General features: G+C 40.4%; 1 protein-coding gene across 1 annotated transcript in view; it reads right to left on the bottom strand.

The window, feature by feature from the left end:
* Positions 1 to 6,121, bottom strand: part of GNL3L (G protein nucleolar 3 like) — a 28,201-nt gene extending 22,080 nt beyond the window's left edge. Inside the window, exons 1-2 of the mRNA XM_068962410.1 lie at positions 5,957 to 6,121; positions 3,630 to 3,697 (exon numbers count right to left, since the gene is read on the bottom strand). Coding sequence (XP_068818511.1) covers positions 3,630 to 3,648 — 19 coding nt within the window. The 5' untranslated portion in view covers positions 3,649 to 3,697; positions 5,957 to 6,121. The remainder of the gene's footprint in view (positions 1 to 3,629; positions 3,698 to 5,956) is intronic.
* Positions 6,122 to 23,347: the final 17,226 nt, after the last annotated feature.

Here is a 23,347-nt window from a genome sequence, read left to right as displayed (position 1 = left end):
AATAATTGTTACCAATAAAAATTAATTTTAAAAATAGAAATTCTATTATTATCTTGTATTTGATGTTCTTACAGTACAAACTAATTTTGTTCATTCTTCTTGTGTTGCTTGAAGAAATGATTATTTGTTTTTGGTACTGACATAACCAAAGCCCGACTCTTGATGAAATTTTTATCACTATATAAAGTAAGTGAATTTCTTTAACCAAGCCCTACATAGACAGGGCCACCATTCACACAGAATACAAGGCCACTGGGTTGCACAATTTTCATCCAGTCTATCCAGTGTGCTATCCACATGCTATTTTCTCCTTGGGCTATGGCAGGATAAAGGCAGAGGAGCACAAAATCTATCCTACCACTCTTGCCTTATCTCTTATAAGGAAGAGTCCATGTATCACATTTGTCTTCTCCTTCTAGACTATAAACATCATGGTGGAAGGAGAGGGAATTAAGTTAGCATTACTGAGACATTCTAGTGCCTGACACACAGTAAGTGTCCAATAGCTATGCCTGGTCATGCTGCGCCCTTGGGACAAAAACATAAACCAGGCGTCAGTGAGAAGTTAACAGCATGGTAGAAAAGACAGGGACTTCCCTGGTGGCTCAGTGGTAAAGAATCTGCCTGCAATACAGGAGCCACAGGAGACAAGGGTTTGATCCCTGAGTCCAGAAGATCCCCTGGAGGAGGGCATGGCAACCCACTCCAATATTCTTGCCTGGAGAATCCCATGGAGAGAGGAGCCTGGTGGGCTATAGTCCATGGGGTTGCAAAGGGTTGGACACGACTGAAATGACTTAGCAGCAGCAGAAGAGACAGACCTAACCTACAGAATTAATAGCCCTGGTTCGTATGGGTGGACAGACAGGTGGAAACCAACGGAGGTGGTTAACAACAGCAATTTCCAGAGAAAGTGATACACAGGATGAATTTCCAGAGGAAGTGATGTATAAGTTAAAATCTGAAAAACAGGCAAGAGTTATCCTCTTAAAGGATGAGAAGGAAAAGGAGTCCTGAAGGCAAAAACAATAGCAATTTACCCACACTGTGTTATCCATAGCTCAAGAGATATCAGACAACAATTCAGTGGCAGAACACTGTATGCATCCTCTGAAGGGTTAAATTCCAAAGAGAAATGAAGGCTGAATCTTTTAATAGAGTGCTTATTATGTGCCAGGCACTCTTCTAAGTGTTCTTCCTATTTTAATGCATTAAATTCCCACAAAAAAGATCTTCACGACCCAGATAACAACTCAGATAATCTCTACGGTATGATCACTCCCCTAGAGCCAGACATACTGGAATACAAAGTCAAGTGGGCCTTAGGAAGCATCACTACGAACAAAGCTAGTGGAGGTGATGGAATTGCAGTTGAGCTATTTCAGATCCTAAAAGATGATGCTGTGAAAGTGCTGCACTCAATATGCCAGCAAATCTGGAAAACTCAGCAGTGGCCACAGGACTGGAAAAGGTCAGTTTTCATTCCAATCTCAAAGAAAGGCAATGCCAAAGAATGCTCAAACTACTGCACAATTGCACTCATCTCACACGCTAATAAAGTAATGCTCAAAATTCTCCAAGCCAGGCTTCAACAGTACATGAACCAAGAACTTCCAGATGTTCAAGCGGGATTTAGAAAAGGCAGAGGAACCAGAGGTCAAATTGCCAACATCCACTGGATGATTAAAAAAGCAAGAGAGTTCCAGAAAAACAACTACCTCTGCTTTACTGACTATGCCAAAGCCTTTGATTGTGTGGACCACAGCAAACTCTGGAAAATTCTTAAAAGAGAGGGAATACCAGACCACCTGACCTGCCTCTTGAGAAACATGTATGCAGCTCAGGAATCAACAGTCAGAACTGGACATGGAACAACAGACTGGTTCCAAATAGGAAAAGGAGTACATCAAGGCTGTATATTGTCACCCTGCTTATTTAACTTATATGCAGAGTTCATCATGGGAAATGCTGGGCTGGAGGAAGCACAGGCTGGAATCAAGATTGCTGGGAGAAATATCAATAACCTCAGATATGCAGATGACACCACCCTTATGGCAGAAAGTGAAGAAGAACTAAAGAGGCTCTTGATGAAAGTGAAAGAGAAGAGTGAAAAAGTTGGCTTAAAGCTCAATAGTCAGAAAACTAAGATCATGGCATCTGGTCCCATTGCTTCATGGTAAATAGATGGGGAAACAGCAGAAACAGTGACAGACTTTATTTTGGGGGGCTCCAAAATCACTGCAGATGGTGACTGAGCCATGAAATTAAAAGATGCTTGCTCCTTGGAAGAAAAGTTATGACCAACCTAGACAGCATATTCGGAGAAGGCAATTGCACTCCACTCCAGTACTCTTGCTTGGAAAATCCCATGGATGGAGGAGCCTGGTAGGCTACAGTCCATGGGGTCGCTACGAGTCGGACATGACTGAGCGACTTCACTTTCACCTTTCACTTTCATGCATTGGAGGAGGAAATGGCAACCCACTCCAGTGTTCTTGCCTGGAGAATCCCAGGGACGGTGGAGCCTGGTGGGCTGCCATCTATGGGGTCGCACAGAGTTGGACATGACTGAAGAGACTTAGCAGCAGCAGCAGACAGCATATTAAAAAGCAGAGACATTACTTTGCCAACAAAGGTCCGTCTAGTCAAAGCTATGGTTTCTGCAGTAGTCATGTATGGATGCAAGAGTTGGAGTATAAAGAAAGCTGAGCACTGAAGAATTTATGCTTTTGAACTGCGGTGTTGAAGAAGACTCTTGAGAGTTCCTTGGACTGCAAGGAGATACAACCAGTCCATCCTGGGGGAGATCAGTCCTGGGTGTTCATTGGAAGGACTGATGTTGAAGGTGAAACTCCAATACTTTGGCTACCTGATGTGAAGAACTGACTCATTTGAAAAGACCCTGATGCTGGGAAAGATTGAAGGCGGGAGGAGAAGGATATGACAGAGGATGAGATGGTTGGATGGCATCACTGACTCAATGGACATGAGTTTGAGTAAACTCTGGGAGTTGGTGATGGACAGGGAGGCCTGGCATGCTGCAGTCCATGGGGTCACAAAGAGTTGGACATGAATGAGCGAATGAACTGGATTGAAATCTTCACAACACTATTTGGCAAATACTATTTATTTTTATTTCTTTCTTAAGTAGGAACTATTATTATTCTCCTCTTCCCCCACCCCACTCCCACCCATTTTGTAGATAAGGAGAATGAAGTTAAGTAACTTGCCCAAGGCCACACACATGCAAGTGGAAGAACTGAGATTCAAACTCAGTCTGGCTCCACAGTCCATGCTCTTAACCACTGGCACAATCTATGATACCAACTTATAGGTACAACTTATAATAAAGAAAAATGCTAAGCTGTGTTAGGGTTACAGACAGTGTAATATGGTATTTACCACTATTCACCCACAGTCTCTTGATCAAGTCACTTAACCTTGCTGAGCTTTGGTTTCCTTATCTGTAAAATGGGTATGGGGGATAACATGAGGGAAAACAACAATAATACCATACATAAAAGACAGACTGAATGATCTGGCTTACACTGGGCAATTTTTTAAAGCTGCCTTGAAATACTATATTTATTAAAGCTTAGGACTGGGAAGGAGCAGTAAAAGAAACTCACTGTGTCTAAGTTTCATCATGATGACTAACTTGAAAGCAGGTAGATTCAAATCTGCAGGCTTTTGTTTCCTGTCGGAATGGGAGAAGAACCAATTTGAAGACAAAGCGGGGAACCACAATGCCACAAGCTCCCTTCTAAGCCCCCTGAAGGCAAAATAAAACGTTAAAGAACATGATAAGGAAGCCCTAACAATTAGGGGAATTTGAGTGAAGGGGTTATACTGGAGCTGGTGTCTGGTATGGCTGAATATAATTATTAATAATAATATAGGGAAGGTAGGTATAAACCTCTCTTCCTGGGTGGAGTCAGTGCCTCAATGCATCAGATGGGATCCTGGGTCCTCAATCCTCCACCCTGTAGTGTTATATACCTTAGGTAAGGGACTAGCTCTAAACTTCTCTACTCTAAGGGCAGAGGGGTATGCAAGGACAATCTGCTTCTACACACAGTACTTACTACATCTCTTTTCCCCAAATAGGGAGTTCTATGTCTCATCTATCCTGGGAGTGAGGTGAGGGGGGAGACATATCCTAGGGTATAAGGGACCTCTGAATAGAGCTTTTTTTCTGTATGTCTATGTGGACTGAGATCAGTGCAAAATCTTGGTGGAGGGGGGGGAAATAATCTGTGCCTGTATATATAGCTGGGGTCTGTTCCTTGGCAGATTCCTTGATTGCAGGGAGAGCAAGATGCCTTTTGTCAGTCTACTCCAGGATACAGAGGAACTGGAAAAATTGGCACAGTGGCTGTGTGCATCTCTGTTGCATGCAAGAGGAGCACAGGTCTGTACATTTGTGTGTGTGTGGGGGGGGGGGGGTGTCTTGAGTCTCTTTACCCTAGGGAGGGCCATGGGATGGGACTGATATGCCTACCTCCATTACAAGATGACATTAGTTCATTAGTGCCATGCTAACAAAGGGGGGAATTATTCAGCTTTCCATGAACAGGGCCTGCACCCTGCCTGCAATGGACTATTCTAGACCTTTGCAGGGAGGTGGGAGGGGCATCATCTGCTTATCTTGCATACCTATTGAGTCTTTAGTGTGGTAACACTGAAGGAAAAGGACCTCTGGTTCTCTACATGGGGGTGGGGAGGGATGGTTTCCTATGGGTTTTTTTTCCCCCCTGGATGGAGAGTAAAAGGTCTGAAATCCTCTACCTTGGATAAGGGGGAGCCCATATGCACTGCACTGTGGGGTGATCAGTGATGTCAGTGCCGCTCAATATTGCAAGGCACCTCTCTGCTCCTTTGGGGTCTCTCCTTTCCTACAGTTGGTGATTCTAAATCCTTGGAAGGGCAGGGGAGAAGGAATGATCTGCGTCTACCTAAAAAGAAGAATAAATCTGTGTCCCTCTTCCCCGGGGGACCCAGAAGAGGCAGTTCTCTCTCTTCATTGGTCAAGGCCTGCTGCTGTTTGCTGCAGGGCATTTTTGGTGGGTCAAGCCTTAACAAATTCAGTAAGCCAGCGCCTGGGAAGATCAGGTTCTCTGTGGGCTGAGGCTTGTGCCTCGAAACACTTAGGGAGGGGTGGTCTAGCACTTCTGCAGGAATGGTCGCAGGGCATCAGTCAATTAGTTTACACAGGGGCAAGGCAGGGAGGTCTCTAGGTCTTGACGCTAAGGGAAAGAGGTTCACTCAACTGTTTATTAGCTCTTCCGTTCTAGTGGTCGGGCGGGGGTGGGGGTAAATACATCAAAGCCTCTGTCATAAGGGAAAAGGTGAGCCGAAGTGGACCTGCCAGTAGAAATCTGCGCGGTTCAGCCTCGTGAGAAGGGAAGCTATATCTCTTTATGGGGGAGTGTCGATGTTGCCACACCTTTGGGGTGCCCACGCCCATCTACACTGGGAAAGTGCGAAATGGAGCCTCACTACCCTAAAGGGGGAGGGCACTCCACGCTTCTCCACATAAGCGGGGTCTGTAACTCTCCATAATGGGTGTCCAGGGGTCTACTGGAGAAGGGAATAGCAACCCACTCCAGTCTTCTTGCCTGGAAAATTCCATGGACAGAGGAACCTGGTGGGCTACAGTCCATGGGATTGCAAAGAGTCGGACACGACTGAGCGACTAACACACACACAGGGGTCTATGCCTATCTAGATAAGGTGGTCCATGCCCCTCTACTCGCAAGAATGAGTTTGGGCGTATGTCCACGTGCCGAGCAATCCCTGTCTCTCATCCAGGCCCTTCTACCCAGAAAGTAATCTGACTCTTTACTTCTCTGTTCCGGGGCTGAGGGAGCCTTTGGTTTCACCTCAAACAGTTGATCCTTTCCGCGCGGCCGGCTAAGTGAGCTCTCATCACACAAAAAAGAGAGTAGTTTCTTACCTCCACTTCCGGCGGAGCTCTGAGAAAAGAAGACAGCACAACACTGTTGGCCCAGGGACTGCGCTCGCGCCGCTAGTCTTCGACTTCCGGATCCAGGTCTCGCCGAGCCGGTTCAGTACTTTGAGCGTCCCCGGGGGTGGAGCTTCGGATTGACCGTTCGCGTCCGCCCGTCCCTTCCCCGCGGCCCCGCTGGCTCCTCCTCCCGGCTGCGCAGTAAGGTAAGGTTATAGCTGAGGGGGAGGTGGGGAAGAGGGAGGGGTAGCGGTTCATCAGCTGGTGTGGCCATATAACCTACTTGTAAGCCAAGTTCTTGTCTGCGGGCCTCAGCCTGTGCCTAAATACGTGTGTTCTCGAATGTTAGTGACCAAGCTTTCTCCAGGGCAGCATCAGACAAGGGTCTTGGGTCGGTGTCTTTGTCTACAATGGAAGATGGCGACGGGCAGGGTGTGAGAAAATGGCTGCCTGGGTCACATGTTTTGCAGCGTATACCCACCTGAAATGACTAGCTACTCCCAGCAACCATCCCGGCATGCAGGGTACCAGACAAACCCTGAGGGACCCACTCGGAGCTCTTTCTGCATTAGCAAAGATCTACGGCCAGGCCCGGGAACCCGGACAACTGGAAGTCTCTCCCATCCATTTGCTTTCTTTTCCTCCTCCTCCTCCCTCCTTCCCTCAGGTTCCAGAGCGGCATCTGCTGGAGGGAATGGATTTATCTTTGGAGTAATGGCAAGTGAGGGTTTCTTAAGAAACCATCTCGAGGAACTCCTGACCTGGCTGGAGAATAAAGTCTCCCTGTAAAAAAAAAAAATTATGTATGAAAATGTCTTTTGCCTGATAATTTAGTTCTAGTGACGGCTCTTCCTCTAGCCTAAACTTTGGGGTGAGGCCAAGCTTCTCTATCCCAAGGATACGTTCCTGGACTCCCTCTGCCTATTTTTACCCCTTACATACACAGGACTCATTGCCACTACATCCATGGACGGCATCTAAACTCTTTTCCCTAGAGAAACACAACTCTGGACCCCAAACCAGCCCTGGCCACTTTCACCTTCCCCTTTGCATTAGCAAATTCTTTAAGACTTAACTCTTGTCGCTTCTTTGAACTTTCCCAGCTTGGTTAAAAACTCAGAGCACCTTGTTGCATTTATCTCAGTACGGTAATCATTGATGTTGCTGTATCTCCACAGGAGAGCAAATTCTCTGAGACTAGAGGCCTATATCTTTGAGCCCTCTGCAAGACCCAGCACAAGACAAGGCAGGCTTCAGCAAATATTTGTTAAATGGGTAAGTTTACAGGCCTATACCACAGATCAATGAGAAATGGACATTTTAGTAGATAGCACTGGAAAATTTCGCTTATCGTAACAAGAAAGAGTAAACTGGATCCCTATTTATTTCCACATGAGATGGTAGAGAATATCTTTGTGACCTAGGACGGTGGGAGGACTTTTTAAACAAAGTCCTAAATGCACAAACCATGGGGAAAAACTGTATGAAGTCTTTGATAGGAATGAAAATTGGTACTACTACTTTAGAAAACAAGTAATCAGAAAAAAATAAAAGAAGTAATCCAAATAGTTGAAGATGGCCCTGGAACCCAGCAATTCTGTTAGAGATGTGCACATATATACATTAAGTCCTAGAGAAATTCTTACACATATACACAAGGAGGCATGTGCAAGAATATTCATTGCAAAATAAAAATTTTTAAGCAGTAAAAAAGAAAAAAGAGTATTCATTGCAGAACTGTTAGTAATAGAGAAAAAAACTGAACAATCTAAAAGTTCACCAAGAGGAGGATAAGTAAATAGTTGTACAGCCACACAACAGAGTACTATATACAGCAGTGAAAAAAATCAAAGCAAAGTTGGGTATACCAATACACATAAATCTCAAAAACATAATGCTGTGATAAAATGCAAGTTGTGAAAGGATGCATGAAGTCTGAGACCATTTATATGGATTTTTTAAGCTAGAAAACAATTCACTATATTATCTATTATATAGATACATAAACAATATTTTTAAAACAAAGGAATTAAACATCAAATGCAGAATGGTGATTATGTTGACTAAAAAATTTGTCACAACCTGAAAGTAGAGAGTGTTTTATTTGGTAAGGATGTTTAGTACTCCCAGCCCAGGCGGCAGCATCTCAGTAGCCCTGAGATTACCTCTGGGGAAGAAAACAAGGGAAAAACATGAGAGAGAAATTGACAGGGACTTAGCAACTGTTTCTCTAATATTTTATCTGAGTACTAGGTACGTGGGTGTGGGTTGTGTTATTCTTCATACTTCTTTGTATGCCTGAAGTAGTTCATATTTTTTAAGAAAGACTGTATCTGTAACAAAATTAATGATGTCTAAATGGTTCTCAAATTTGGCCAGCAGCAGAATCACTTGGGAAAGCTTATTAAAATACCAGTTGGTGGGCCCCACACCCAGAATTGTGTTTTAGTTAAGTCTGTAGTAGAGCCCAGGAATTTACATTTCTAACAAGTTCTCAATGATGATGATGATGATGGAGCTGCTGCTGCAAACCCAGGTACCACATTTTGAAAACTGACAGGGGAAATGAAGTTATCAATGAATTTAGTTTTCTTCATTGTGCTTTTCTGTGTTTTCCATGTATTCAATGAGTATATGTTACTTTAGGGAGAGGTTTTGTTGTTTTTTACATTATTTTTCATCTCTACTTCCCACTCTTATTTCCCTCATATAGACAACCATTTTAAAGTCTTTTATGCATATCTTTTTCTTTTTATGTGTTCTTGCAAAATGCATATTGTTTTACATGCATGTATTTCCCCCAAGTTTTCATTTTTCCATTTTTCAAAATTGAGAACTGTTGAAAAAGTAGTGCAATGAAAGAGTATACTCTTAATATTTTGCCAGATTTGCTCTACTTTTCTTTATATGTGTATGTGTACATTTTCTTGCAGGAAGTATAACACCTCCTCACCCCTAAAAACTTCAGCACATATCTTGTAGAATAAGGACATTTTCCTACATAACTGCAGTACCATTATCACACCTAAGAAAACTTACTAATTCCATAATATCATAAATGATACCCTATATTCAGATTTTCCAGTTAAGCCCAAAATGTTCTTCAGTTCAGTTCAGTCGCTCAGTCGTGTCCAACTCTTTGTGACCCCATGGACTGCAGCATGCCAGGCCTCCCTGTCCATCACTAACTCTTGGAGCCTACTCAAACTCACGTCCATCATGTCAGCATGCCATCCAACCATCTCATCCTCTGTCGTACCCTTCTGCTCCCGCCTTCAATCTTTCCCAGCATCAGGGTCTTTTCAAATAAGTCGGTTCTTCACATCAGGTGGCCGAAGTATTGGAGTTTCAGCCTCAGCATCAGTCCTTCCAATGAACACCCAGGACTGATCTCCCCCAGGATGGACTGGTTGGATCTCCTTGCAGTCCAAGGGACTCTCAAGAGTCTTCTCCAACACCACAGTTCAAAAGCATCAATTCTTCAGCGCTCATCATTCATAGTCCAACTCTCACATCCATACATGAGTAGACCTTTGTTGGTAAAGTAATGTCTCTGCTTTTTCATATGCTGTCTAGGATGGTCATAGCATTTCTTCTAAGGAGCAAGCATCTTTTAATTTCATGGCTGCAGTCACCATCTGCAGTGATTTTGAAGCTCCCAAAAATAAAGTCTCTCACTGTTTCCGCTGTTTCCCCATCTATTTGCCATGAAGTGATGGGACCAGATGCCATGATCTTCGTTTTCTGAATGTTGAGTTTTAAGCCAACTTTTTCAATCTCCTCTTTCTCTTTCATCAAGAGGCTCTTTAGTTCTTCACTTTCTGCCATAAGGGTGGTGTCATTTGCGTATCTGAGGTTATTGATATTTTTCCTGGCAATCTTGAGTCCAGCTTGTGCTTCATCTAACCTGGCATTTCCCATGATGAACTCTGCATATAAGTTAAATAAGCAAGGTGACGATATACAGCCTTGACGTACTCCTTTCCAGATTTGGAACCAGTCTGTTGTTCCATGTCCAGTTATAACTGTTGCTTCCTCATCTGCATACAGATTTCTCAGGAGGCAGGTCAAGTGGTCTGGAATTCCCATCTCTTTAAGAATTTTTCAGAGTTTGTTGTGGTCCACACAGTCAAAGGCTTTGGCATAGTCAATAAAGCCAAAGTAGATGTTTTTCTGGAACTCTATTGCTTTTTTGATCATCCAGTGGATGTTGGCAATTTGATCTCTGGTTCCTCTGCCTTTTCTAAATCCAGCTTGAACATCTGGAAGTTCTTGGTTCACGTACTGTTGAAGTCTGGCTTGGAGAATTTTGAGCATTGCTTTGCTAGTGTGTGAGATGAATGCAATTGTGCAGTAGTTTGAGCATTCTTTGGCATTGCCTTTCTTTGAGATTGAAATGAAAACTGACCTTTTCCAGTCCTGTGGCCACTGCTGAGTTTTCCAGATTCATGGCATATTGAGTGCAGCACTTTCACAGCATCATCTTTTAGGATTTGAAATAGCTTATCTGGAATTTCATCACCTCCACTAGCTTTGTTCGTAGTGATGCTTCCTAAGGCCCACTTGACTTTGCATTCCAGGATATCTGGCTCTAGGTGAGTGATCACACCATCTTAGTTATCTGGGACATGAAGATCTTTTTTGTATAGTTCGTCTGTGTATTCTTGCCACCTCTTTTTTTAATAAATTTAATTGGAGGCTAATTACTTTAAATTATTATAGTGGCTTTTGCCATACATTGACATGAATCAGCCATGGGTGTACATGTGTTCTTTATCCTGAACCCCCCTCCCACCTCCCTCCCCACCCTATCCCTCAGGGTCATCCCAGTGCACCAGCCCTGAGCATTCTGTCTCATGCATCAAACCTGGATTGGCGATCTGTTTCCCATATGATAATACACATGTTTCAATGCTGTTCTCTCAAATCATCTCACCCTCGCCTTCTCCCACAGAGTCCAGAAGTCTGTTCTTTACATCTGTGTCTCTTTTGCTGTCTCACATATAGGGTCATCGTTACCATCTTTCTAAATTCCATATATATGCATTAATATACTGTATTGTTGTTTTTCTCTCTGACTCACTTCACTCTGTATAATAGGCTCCAGTTTCATCCACCTCATTAGAACTGATTCAAATGCATTCTTTTTAATAGCTGAGTAATATTCCATTGTGTATATGTACCACAGCTTTCTTACCCAGTCATCTGCCAATGTACATCTCTCCTTGCTATTCTTTGGAATTCTGTATTCAAATGGCTGTATCTTTCCTTTTGTCCTTTGCCTTTCCCTTCTCTTCTTTTCTCAGCTATTTGTAAGGCCTCATCAGATAACCATTTTACCTTTTTGCATTTGTTTTTCTTGGGAATGGTCTTGACCGCTGCCTCCTGTACAGTGTCCCAAACCTCTGTCCATAGTTCTTCAGGCACTCTATGAAAGTGAAAGTGGAGAGTGGAAAAGTTGGCTTAAAACTCAACATTCAGAAAACGAAGATCATGGCATCCAGTCCCATCACTCCATGGGAAATACATGGGGAAACAGTGGAAACAGTGTCAGACTTTATTTTGGGGGGCTCCAAAATCACTGCAGATGGTGATTGCAGCCATGAAATTAAAAGACACTCCTTGGAGGAAAAGTTATGAGCAACCTAGATAGCATATTCAAAAGCAGAGACATTACTTTGCCGGCTAAGGTCCGTCTAGTCAGGCTATGGTTTTTCCAGTAGTCATATATGGATGTGAGAGTTGGACTGTGAAGAAGGCTGAGTGCCAAAGAATTGATGCTTTTGAACTGTGGTGTTGGAGAAGACTCTTGAGAGTCCCTTGGACTGCAAGGAGATCCAACCAGTCCATTCTGAAGGAGATCAACCCTGGGATTTCTTTGGAAGGAATGATCCTAAAGCTGAAGCTCCAGTACTCTGCCCACCTCATGCGAAGAGTTGACTCATTGGAGAAGACTTTGATGTGGGAGGGATTGGGGGCAGGAGGAGAAGGGGACGACTGAGGATGAGATGGCTGGATGGCATCACTGACTCGATGGACGTGAGTCTGAGTGAACTCCGGGAGTTGATGATGGACAGGGAGGCCTGGTGTGCTGCGATTCATGGGGTCGCAAAGAGTTGGACACGACTGAGCAACTGAACTGAACTGAACTGAATCCCTTGATTAGATCTATTTGTCCCTTCCACTGTATAATCATAAGTGATTTGATTTAGGTCATACCTAAATGGTTTAGTGGTTTTCCCTACTTTCTTCAATTTAAGTCTGAATTTGGCAATAAGGAGTTCTTGATCTCAGCCAGTCAGCTCCTGGTCTTGTTTTTGCTGAATGTATAGAGCTTCTCCATCTCTGATTTTTTTGATCCCAGTATCTAATCACGGTTTGTGCATTACATTTGGTTATTGTAACACTTTAACCTCTTTTATTCTAGAATAGGACCCTATATTTTGTGTGCATTTGATATTACATTGATAACTTTTCAAAAGTTCAGGCCAGTTTCTTATAGAGTGTCCCACAGAATATCTGGATTCACCTCTTTCCACATGATTAGATTCAGGTTAAATAATTTCAGCAATAACAGTACATAGAGGGTGTCATTTACTTCATATTGTATTTTCTCAGGAGCACATAACATCAGGTTGTCCCACTGTGGAGAATGCTTTCTGTCTATGTATTTTTGTTTTATATAAATGGCATTTCATTCTGTTTCTTACTTTTTTCATTCAGCCTTCTGTTTTTAAAGTATCCATATTGCTGTATATACATCTAATGCAATTAGAAACTGTTCATGCTAACCACTGCTCATGCTGATACAATTAGAAACTGCTCATGCTTCCCTCATAGCTCAGTTGGTTAAGAATCTGCCTGTAATTCAGGAGATTCTGGTTCAATCCCTGGATCGGGAAGATCCCCTGGAGGAGGAAATGGCAACCCACTCCAGTATTCTTGCTTGGAGAATCTCATGAACAGAGGAGCCTGGCTGACTACAGTCCATGGGGTTGAAAGAGTTGGACATGATTTTGAAACTAAACCACTACCACCATGCTAACCACAATGTGCCTTCACCACATTTTTCTTGAATATTACCCCAGTGATGGACAGCAAGATTGCTTCCAGCTCCATGACACCACAAATAATACTGTGATGCACATCCTTGTACATTGTCTCCTTATTGGCCTCTATAAGAATTTCTTTTTTTTTTTCTAATTTTTTTTTAACTTTACAATACTGTATTGGTTTTGCCATACATCAACATAAATCTGTCACGGGTGTACATAAGTTCCCATTTCTGAACCCCCCTCCCACCTCCCTCCCCATTCTTTTGAAATATATACTCAGGAACAGAATGATTGCATCATAGTGTACACATACTTAGCTTAACTAAGAACACCAATACTACTAAATGGTTCTCTGGGATGGCTACGCCAGTCCAGTTTTACCATCAGTGTACAAAGATTCCTGGACCCCTCCATCCTCACTGACACTTGACATTTTCCAGCTTTCTAGTTTTTGCTGGTCTAATAGGTGTAAAGTAGTATCTTACCTTGTTTTAGTTTACATTTCTCTGATTAATAATTAATTTGTGGGTGGCTACTGTCGAGCACCTTGTGGGATCTTAATTTCTGGCCAGGGATTGAACCTGCACCCTCAGCAATGAAAGTAGAGAATCCTCACCACTATGGCCACAGGACTGGAAAAGGTCAGTTTTCATTCCAATTCCAAAGAAAGGCAATGCCAAAGAATGCTCAAACTACCACACAATGGCACTCATCTGACATGCTAGTAAAGTAATGCTCAAAATTCTCCAAGCCAGGCTTCAGCAATATGGGAACTGTGAACTCCCTGATGTTCAAGCTGGTTTTAGAAAAGGCAGAGGAACCAGAGATAAAATTGCCAACATCCCCTGGATCATCGAAAAAGCAAGAGAGTTCCAGAAAAACATCTATTTCTGCTTTATTGACTATGCCCAAGCCTTTGACTGTGTGGATCACAATAAACTGGAAAATTCTTAAAGAGATGGGAATACCCGACCACCTAACCTGCCTCTTGAGAAATCTGTATGCAGGTCAGGAAGCAACAGTTAGAACTGGACATGGAACAATAGACTGGTTCCAAATAGGAAAAGGAGTATGTCAAGGCTGTATATTGTCACCCTGCTTATTTAACTTAGATGCATAGTACATCATGAGAAATGCTGGACTGGAAGAAACACAAGCTGGAATCCAGATTGCCAGGAGAACTATCAATAACCTCAGATATGCAGATGACACCACCCTTATGGCAGAAAGTGAAGAGGAGCTAAAAAGCCTCTTGATGAAGGTGAAAGAGGAGAGTGAAAGAGTTGGCTTAAAGCTCAACATTCAGAAAACGAAGATCATGGCATCTGGTCCCATCACTTCATGGGAAATAGATGGGGAAACAGTAGAAACAGTGTCAGACTTTATTTTTCTGGGCTCCAAAATCACTGCAGATGGTGACTGCAGCCATGAAATTAAAAGACGCTTACTCCTTGGAAGAAAAGTTATGACCAACCTAGATAGTATATTCAAAAGCAGAGACATTACTTTGCCGACTAAGATCCATCTTGTCCAGGCTATGGTTTTTCCTATGGTCATGTATGGTTGTGAGAGTTGGACTGTGAAGAAGGCTGAGCCCCGAAGAATTGATGCTTTTGAACCGTGGTGTTGGAGAAGACTCTTGAGGGTCCCTTGGACTGCAAGGAGATCCAACCAGTCCATTCTAAAGGAGATCAACCCTGGGTTTTCTTTGGAAGGAATGATGCTAAAACTGAAGCTCCAGTACTTTGGCCACCTCATGCGAAGAGCTGACTCATTGGAAAAGACTCTGATGCTGGGAGAGATTGGGGGCAGGAGGAGAAGGGGACAACCCAGGATGAGATGGCTGGATGGCATCATGGACTCGATGGACGTGAGTCTGAGTGAACTCCGGGAGATGGTGATGGACAGGGAGGCCTGGTGTGCTGCAATTCATGGGGTCACAAAGAGTCGGACACGACTGAGCGACTGAACTGAACTGAACTGAAATGATACCACTGGGGAATTCCCACTAATTAGTTTTTGAGCATCTCTTTAGATGTATGTTAAATACCTCTTCTGTAAATTGCCTGCTTGTATTGTTGGCCCATTTTTCTATTAGGGTTCCTTTCTTTCCTGTTGATCTGCTAGAGTTCCATATATAGTCTAGCTATTAGTCCTCTGTCAGTTTCAGGGGACTAATATTCTTCCCTTGTTTTAGCTTTGCCCGTAATAGCCATCTTTGAACAGAAACTGTTAAATTTACTGTAATCAAATTCATCACACTTTTGCTTATGATTTTCGGTTTGGGTGGGGGGTACTTAAAAAGTAGTTCCCTCCTCCTAAGTTACAAAGATATTCTCCTGTTTGTTTTTTTTCTATTAACCATTTAGAATCCATCTCATATGTGGTGATAGGTAGGTATGCAATTTTATTTTTTCCACATAGCAACATTTCCCACCACCAAATACTAAGCAGTCCTTCCTTTTTCACTGATTTGCCATACCACCTTTTTCATATATTATGAAACACACAAATAGATTGTTTCTGTTCTTACACTAATGCCACCTTGTTTTTAATATTTTATAATGTGTCTTAAATCTGATAGGGCAAGTCCCTCCTCTTTAGTCTTCTTTTGGGTTGTCTTAACTATCCACATAAATTTTAAAAAGAGTTTATTGAGCTCTTCAAAAAATCAACTAATTTTTATTAGAATTGCACTAAATTTATAGATTAATTTAGGGGAGTTGACACCATCAAAATATTTACTCATCCCATCCAAGAGTATGGAATGTTCTCATTTGTTCAGTTCATCTTTTAGCTGTGCTCTTTATTAAGAGTTTAAAGTTTTTTCTTTAGAATTGTTATGTGTTTTACTAATTTAATTTCTAGTAGCTTTATCCCCTGGTTTTTGTTACTATTGTGAATATTTTAATTTCTTTTTGAATAGATAATGCACATGCATTTTGAAAGCAAACTTATATAAAAATTATAAGTTGAGGATTGTCACTTAACTTTTCTCCATTCTACCCAGTTGCCACAATACACACTGCCCACAGTTACCAGTTTTTTTTAAATTCTTCCAGTGTTTCTTTATGCGCTTACAAACAAGTATAAATGTATATCCTGTTCCATCTCCCTCTTTCTTACACAAAAGTTAACATACGCTCTATATATATATACATAGTTATACATGTTGCTTTTTTCACTTGATACATCCTGCAGGTCCTTACATATCAGAGCATTAGAAAGTTTCCAGTACATAGACACTCTATGGAAGTGCAAAGATAGAGTACTTCCTCAAACTGTTACATTATGTGGATGTATAATAGTTCATTTAATGACTGCAGTACCCTACTTACAGATGTTTAGGGTATTTTCAGTCTTTTGGTATTACAAATGGTGCCATGATGAATAGACATTTCATATGTATGCAGATATACATCCATAGAATTAGCTGTAAGAATCACATTTGTAACTTTGCCAAAATTTCCCTCCATAGGTGTACCATTTTGCACTTGCCATTCATATATGAGTTTATGTTTCACCACAACCTCACTCAGAAGTGTATATTATTAAAATTTTTAAAGTTTTTGAAAATGTGATAGGTTAGAAATGGTATCTCTCTGTAGTTTTAATTTATATTTCTCTTATAATGAATGACATTGAGCATCTTTTTATATGTTTAAGGGTCATTTTTGTCTTTTTCTATGAGTTGTCTGTTTATACGCTGTGTTTTTTTCTGTTGGATTATTCACCTTTCCTCGATTTCTACAAGCTTATTAAATTAGAGAGGTTAGACTTTTGTGAATGGTATCAGTTGTTTCCATTGTATTTTTTCCAACAAAATTTTACTTTATTTTTATGTAAACAAATTTATCCATCTTTTCTTTTATGGATTCTAGATTTTGATTTGTACTTCTGAGATAGATTGGATTAATGACTCCAATTTTTCATGTGTCTCCATACCCTTTGGTAGTGCCCTCCCATACTGACTGAGTTTGGCCATACAGTTTACTTCAGCCAACAGAATAGTACTAAACTTGATATAAGCAGAGACCTGAGAAAGCTCTTGCATATTCTGCTTCCTCTCTTGGACCTCCAACCACTGCTATGAGAACATACCCAGGCTAGTCTACTACAATGAGGGACATTTAGAAATGAGCCTGGGCCTCCGAGCCAAGGCATCCTATAGCAACCAACCTCTAGCCAAGCCACCAACTTAGTGCAAACACATGAACTAGCAGTGACATCAACAGAGCCTGACCCAGAGCACAGAACCTCTCAGCTGACCATAGACTATATCCAAGTTTGGGTATCTAAATATTCATTTTGGTTTTTTACAGAGAATTATTGTGGCAATAGTCCTCTATCATTATTTTTCCTTTTCAGAGATATCCTGGTTATGCTTGTTTATTATTTTTCCATTTGAACTCTAAATCAGCTTGTCTAGTTTCAGAGAAAGAAAAAATGGTATTTTTAGTTAGCTTATACTAAATTTAGAAATTAACTTTATATCTTTATAATTTTTAGTCTTCTTAAGAAAATGGGGTGCCTTTCTATTTGTCCCTGCCTGTTCTGTTTGTTCAGAGTGTTATAAATGTTTTCTCTTGAAGCTTTTAAACATTTCTTGATAAGTTTGTTTCTATGTAGACTGAATGTTTGTGTTTGCCCCCATCCTCCAAATTTATATGTTGAAACCTAAGGTGATACTGTTTGGAGGTAGGACCTTTAGCAGGTGATTAGATCATGAGATTGGAGCCCTCATGAATGAGATTAGTGCCCTTATAAAAGAGACCCAAGAGAACTCCCTTGCCACTCTTGCCATGTGAGAGTGAGAAGAGGGCTGTCTATGTACCAGGAAGCAGGCCTTCACCAGACATAAAAATCTATGAGTGCCTTCATTTTGGACTTCCCAGCCTCCAGAACTGTGAATAGTAAGTTTTGGTTGGCTTATAGTCTGAGTCTGTGGTGTTTTGTTATAGCAACCCCAACAGACCAAGACAATATTTTGTCTTTTTGTTGTTATGATAAATGGACTTCTCTTCTGAACATCGTCTAAACTGAATGATTTCTATAATTAATTTTATATCCTGCTGCCTTGCTGAGTTATCTTGTTTGTAATTGTTTTCTGCGGATTCTCTTGGGTTTTCTGACTATACAGTCTTATCTATAAGTAATGACAGCTTTACTTCCTCCATTCCAATTGTAATTTCTTTCTCTTTTCTACTCACAGTGCTTCTGCTACCTTAACTATAATGTTAATTTGTAGTGGAAAGAGTATACTTGTGATTTTAGCATGTAAACACTGCTAGTGTTTCCCCAGTTAAGTGAAGTGCTGGATTTGGGGAGATGTATATAAATACATATACATACATATACAAATATAAATACATATACATATATATAATTATATTAAGGGAGAAACCATATATTCCTCTTCTGCTGAATTCTTTTAATAAAGAATGGGTATTGAATTGTGTCACATGGTTCTCTGGGATCTCTGAAAATGATGATATGATTTTTCTCCTTAGATTCACAATGTTAGATTGTATTAATGATTTGAATGATATTTGAATGATTTTTGGAATAAACTCCACATAATTGTGGATTCTGCTTGCTAATATTTTATTTAGGATTTTGTATTAATATACATAAGTAAAAATTGCTCTTTATCATTTTCTTTTTCTTGTGGAATCTTTGTTAGATCTTGGTATCAATATGATACTCACTTCATAAAAGGAATTTGAAAGTGTTCCACTTTTGTCTAGGCTCAGAAAAATAAGAACAGCACCAAATCATTTGCCTTTCAGTGTTAGTAGACTTCCCCGTGAAATCATAATGGCCCAGTGCTTTTGGAGGAAAGTAGCTTTTCATAACATTTTCTGTTTCTTCCATGGAAATTGGTCTATATGAACTTTGCTTTTTTAGAGTTTTGGTAAATTATGTTTTCCTAGGATGTTTTCCATTCCTTCAAGGTCTTTGAAATGATTTGAATAGAGTTGTATGAGTAATCCTTTAAAAAATATGTAAAATGTCCTCGTACTGTGGTTATGTCCAACTTTTCATTTCTTGGTTTGTATTTGTGCTTTCTTCTTTTCTTGATTATTATTTATGGCTTATATATTTCTTTTTTTACAGAATTAGTTCATCTGTTTATGTATTACTTCTACTGTTGTTGTTCAGTTGCTAAGTCATGTCCAGCTCTTTGCAACCCCATAGACTGCAGCACACCAGACTTCCCTGTCTTTCACTATGTCCTGGAGTTTGCTCAAATTCATGTCTATTGAGTCAGTAATGCTATCTAATCATCTCATCCTGTGCTGCCCTCTTCTCCTTTTGCCTTCATTCTTTCCCAGTGTCAGGGTCTTTTCCAGTGAGTCAGTTCTTTGCATCAGGTGGCCAAAGTATTGGAGTTTCAGCTTCAGCATCAGTCCTTCCAATGAATATTCAGGATTGATTTCCTTTAGGATTGACTGGTTTGTTCTTCTTGAAGTCCACAGAACTTTCAAGAGTCTTCTCCAGCACCAAAATTCATAAGCATCAATTCTTCAGCATTCAGTGGTCAAATTCTCACATCCAATCATGACTACATGACTACTGGAAAAACCATAGCTTTGACTATATGGACCTTTGTCGGTAAAGTGATGTCTTTGCTCTACATATTTATTTATTTGTTTATTTGGCTGCACCAGGTCTTACTTGTGTCACATAGGATCTTTACTTATGGTATGTGGGATCTAGTTCCCTGACCAGGGATTAAACCCAGCACTGGGAGCTTGGAGTCTTAGCCATGGGACCAACAGAGAAGTCCCAAAGTCTTTGCTTTTTAATATGCCATCTAGGTTTCTCATAGCTTTCCTTCAAGAAACAAGTGTCTTTTAATGTCATGGCTATAATCACTGTCCACAGTGATTTTGGAGCCCAAGAAAATAAAATCTGTCACTGCGTCTGCTTTTTCTCCTTCTATTTGCCATGAAGTGATGGGACCAGATGCCATCACTGATGGCATCACCAGATGCCAACACAGATTTTTGAGTGTTGAGTTTTAATCCAGCTTTTTTCATTCTCCTCTTCCATCCTAATCAAGAGGCTCTTTAGTTCCTCTTCACTCTCTGCCATTAGAGTGGTATCATCTGAATATCTGAGGTTGTTGAAATTTTTCCCAGCAATCTTGCAGCTTGTGATTCATCCAGCCCAGTATTTCACATGATGTATTCTGCACAGAAGTTAAATAAATAGCATGAGAATATACAGCCTGGTCATACTCCTTTCCCAATATTGAACCAGTCCATTGTTTTACATAAGGTTCTAAGTATTGCTTCTTGACCCACGTACAGGTTTCTCAGGGGACAGGTAAGGTGGTCTGGTACTCCCATCTCTTTAAGAATTTTCCACAGTTGGTTGGATGACTCTTGTGTTGTTGGAAAAGGGTGTTTGCTATGACCAGCGTGTTTTCTTGACAAAACTCCGTTAGCCTTTGCTCTGCTTTATTTTGTACTCCAAGGCCAAACTTGCCTGTTACTCTAGGTATCTCTTGACTTCCTCCTTTTGCATTCCAATCCCCTGTGATGAAAAGGGTATCTTTTTTGGTGTTAGTTGTAGGTGCTGTAGGGCTTCATAAAAGTGGTCAACTTCAGCCTTTTTGGCTTTAGTGGTTGGGGCATAGGCTTGAATTACTGTGATGCTTAATGGTTTACCTTGGAAACAAACCAAGATCATTCTGTCATTTTTGAGATTGCACCCAAGTACTGCATTTTGGACTCCTGTTGACTATGACAGCTACTCCATTTCTTCTAAGGGATTCTTACCCATAGTAGTAGATATAATGGTCATCTGAATTAAATTCACCTGCTCCCATCCACTTTAGTTCACTGATTCCTAAGATGTCAGTGTTCACTTTTGCCATCTTTGTCTTTGTCTGACCACTTCCAATTTACCTTGATTCATGGACCTAACATTCCAGGTTCCTATTCAGTATTGTTCTTTACAGCATCAGACTTTACTTCCACCACCAGACACATCCACAACTGAGTGCCACTTCATTCTTTCTGGAGCTATTAGTAATTGCCCTCTGTTCATCCTCAGTAGCATATTGGACACCAGCCAACCTGGGGAGCTCATCTTCCGGTGTCATATCTTTTTGCCTTTTCATACTGTTCATGGGATTGTAGTGGCAAGAATACTAGAGTGGTTTGCCATTCCCTCCTCCAGTGGACCACATTTTGTCATAACTCTCCACTATGACTCATCTGTCTTGGGTGGCCGTGCACAGCATGGCTCGTAGCTTCATTGTGTTAATGCAAGCCCCTTTGCCACAACAAGGCAGTGATCCATGAAGGAGAGTTCTACTGTTATCTGTTTTCCAACTCCTTTATTTGAACTTCTTTTGTTAATTCTTTCCTTCTGTCCCCCTTAAATTTATTTTCTTTCTCTTTCACTGACTTTCTGAGTTGAGTGCTTATTCATTTAATTTTTCCCTGTTTTCAGTACAAATATTTTGAGGCAGTGTACTTTTCTGTGACTGCTGCTTTATCTGTATCCATAGATTCTGATATGTAATGTTTTCATTATCATTATTGTCCAGAAATTCAGCAGTTTTGGTTTGAGTTTGCCCTTTGACTCAAGAATTGTTTGACAGAGAAGTTTTATATATTTAGGTGGAAGATTTTACATTGATTTCTTATTTTATCCAGTTATGACCAAAGAATTTTATCAATATTAGTTCTACCTTTTGGAATTTACTCAGATTTTCTTCTTGGCCTAATAGTGATTTTGTTTATGTTCTCTATTTTTTTTTTTTCATTTTCTGTATTCTTACTGGGCTTTTGCTGATGTTATTTTATTTCATTGATCTGTCCTAGAATGGAAAAGGTGAGTTAAATTTCTCCTATTTTTAGAGTGTTTCAATGTATTATCTATTTCTCCTCGTCTCTCTTAACATTTCAGCTTTGTGAAAGTTGCTGTGTTATTTGATACAAAAATAGTCATAACTTTATATTTTCATTGTTGTCTCAATTAATGTTTTTGTATTAAGATTTTTATTTTAGAATAATTTTAGTTTTATAGAACCCTTCATCTAGTTGCCCCTCGTGTTAATATCTTATATGACTACATTTGTCAAAACGAAGAAATTGGCATTTGTATACTGCTATTAACTAAACTCCTGACTTTATTCAGATTTCATCAGTTTGTCCACTCATGCCCTTTTTCTGTACCAAGGTCCAAACCAAAATCCCACATTGCATTTAGTCATCATATCTCCTCCAAACTGTGGATAGTTCCTCAGTCTTTTCATGACCTTGACAGTCAATTAATGCCTTTCATTTTGAGTTTCTAACTTGTCTGATAATTAATATTGTAACCTCTGCTTTCTTTATTTGCATTTGACTGGTATACCTTTGCCCTTCTTGTATTTTTAACCTTTCTGAATCAATTTGTTCTAGTTGACTCTCCTGAATATAGTAGTTGGATTTTGCTCAGTGATCCAATAGAAAAATGTTTTTCTTTAAATATGTAAGCTAAGATCATTTATTTTTATTGATACAAAAGATGTTTGATTTTAATATTGTCACACTATTTTATTTTCTTTTTTAGCTATATTTTTGTATATTAAAAGCATGTTCTAAGCAGTCACAGGTTTACTTCTGTTCATTATAGACTAATTTGTGCTTTCTAGAATTTTATATAAATGGAATTATGATCTATGTACTCTTTATTGTCTGGCTCCTTTTACTCAGTGTAATTATTTTTAATTCATCTATATTATTTCTTTATAAATAGTTAATTCCTTGTTATTATTGAGTAGTGTTCTATCATATAGACATAGCACAATTGTTTTATCCATTCATCTGAATGGACATTTAGTTTATTTTTTGACAAGCTTTTTGCAAATATTACAAATTTTAAAAAAGCATATTACTTATGTAGTCTGTTTTGATTTTTTTTTTCAGTTGTTCTGACATTTAGAGAAGTTTATATTTTGGTCTCATGATTGTTGTTGTTCAGTCACTAAGTCATGGCCCACTCTTTGTGACCCCATGGACTGCAACACACCAAGCTTCCCTGTCCTTCACTATCTCCCAGAGTTTGCTCCAAGTCACGTCCATTGAGTTGGTGATGCTGTCCAACCATTTCATCCTCTGTCACCCCCTTCTCCTCCTGCCCTCAATCTTTCCCAGCATCAGGCTCTCTTCCAGTGAGTAATTTCTTTGCATCTGGTGGCCGAAGTATTAGAGCTTCAGTTTCAGCATCAGTCCTTCCAGTGAATATTTAGGGTTGATTTCCTTTAGGATTGAGTGGTTTGATTTCCTTGCAGTCCAAGGGACTCTTAAGAGTCTTCTCCAGC

Source organism: Capricornis sumatraensis, chromosome X, assembly GCF_032405125.1.
Source record: "Capricornis sumatraensis isolate serow.1 chromosome X, serow.2, whole genome shotgun sequence".
Taxonomy (NCBI): domain Eukaryota; kingdom Metazoa; phylum Chordata; class Mammalia; order Artiodactyla; family Bovidae; genus Capricornis; species Capricornis sumatraensis.
The sequence above is the reverse complement of the archived record's forward strand: the minus strand, read 5'-3'. Positions and strand labels throughout refer to the sequence as shown.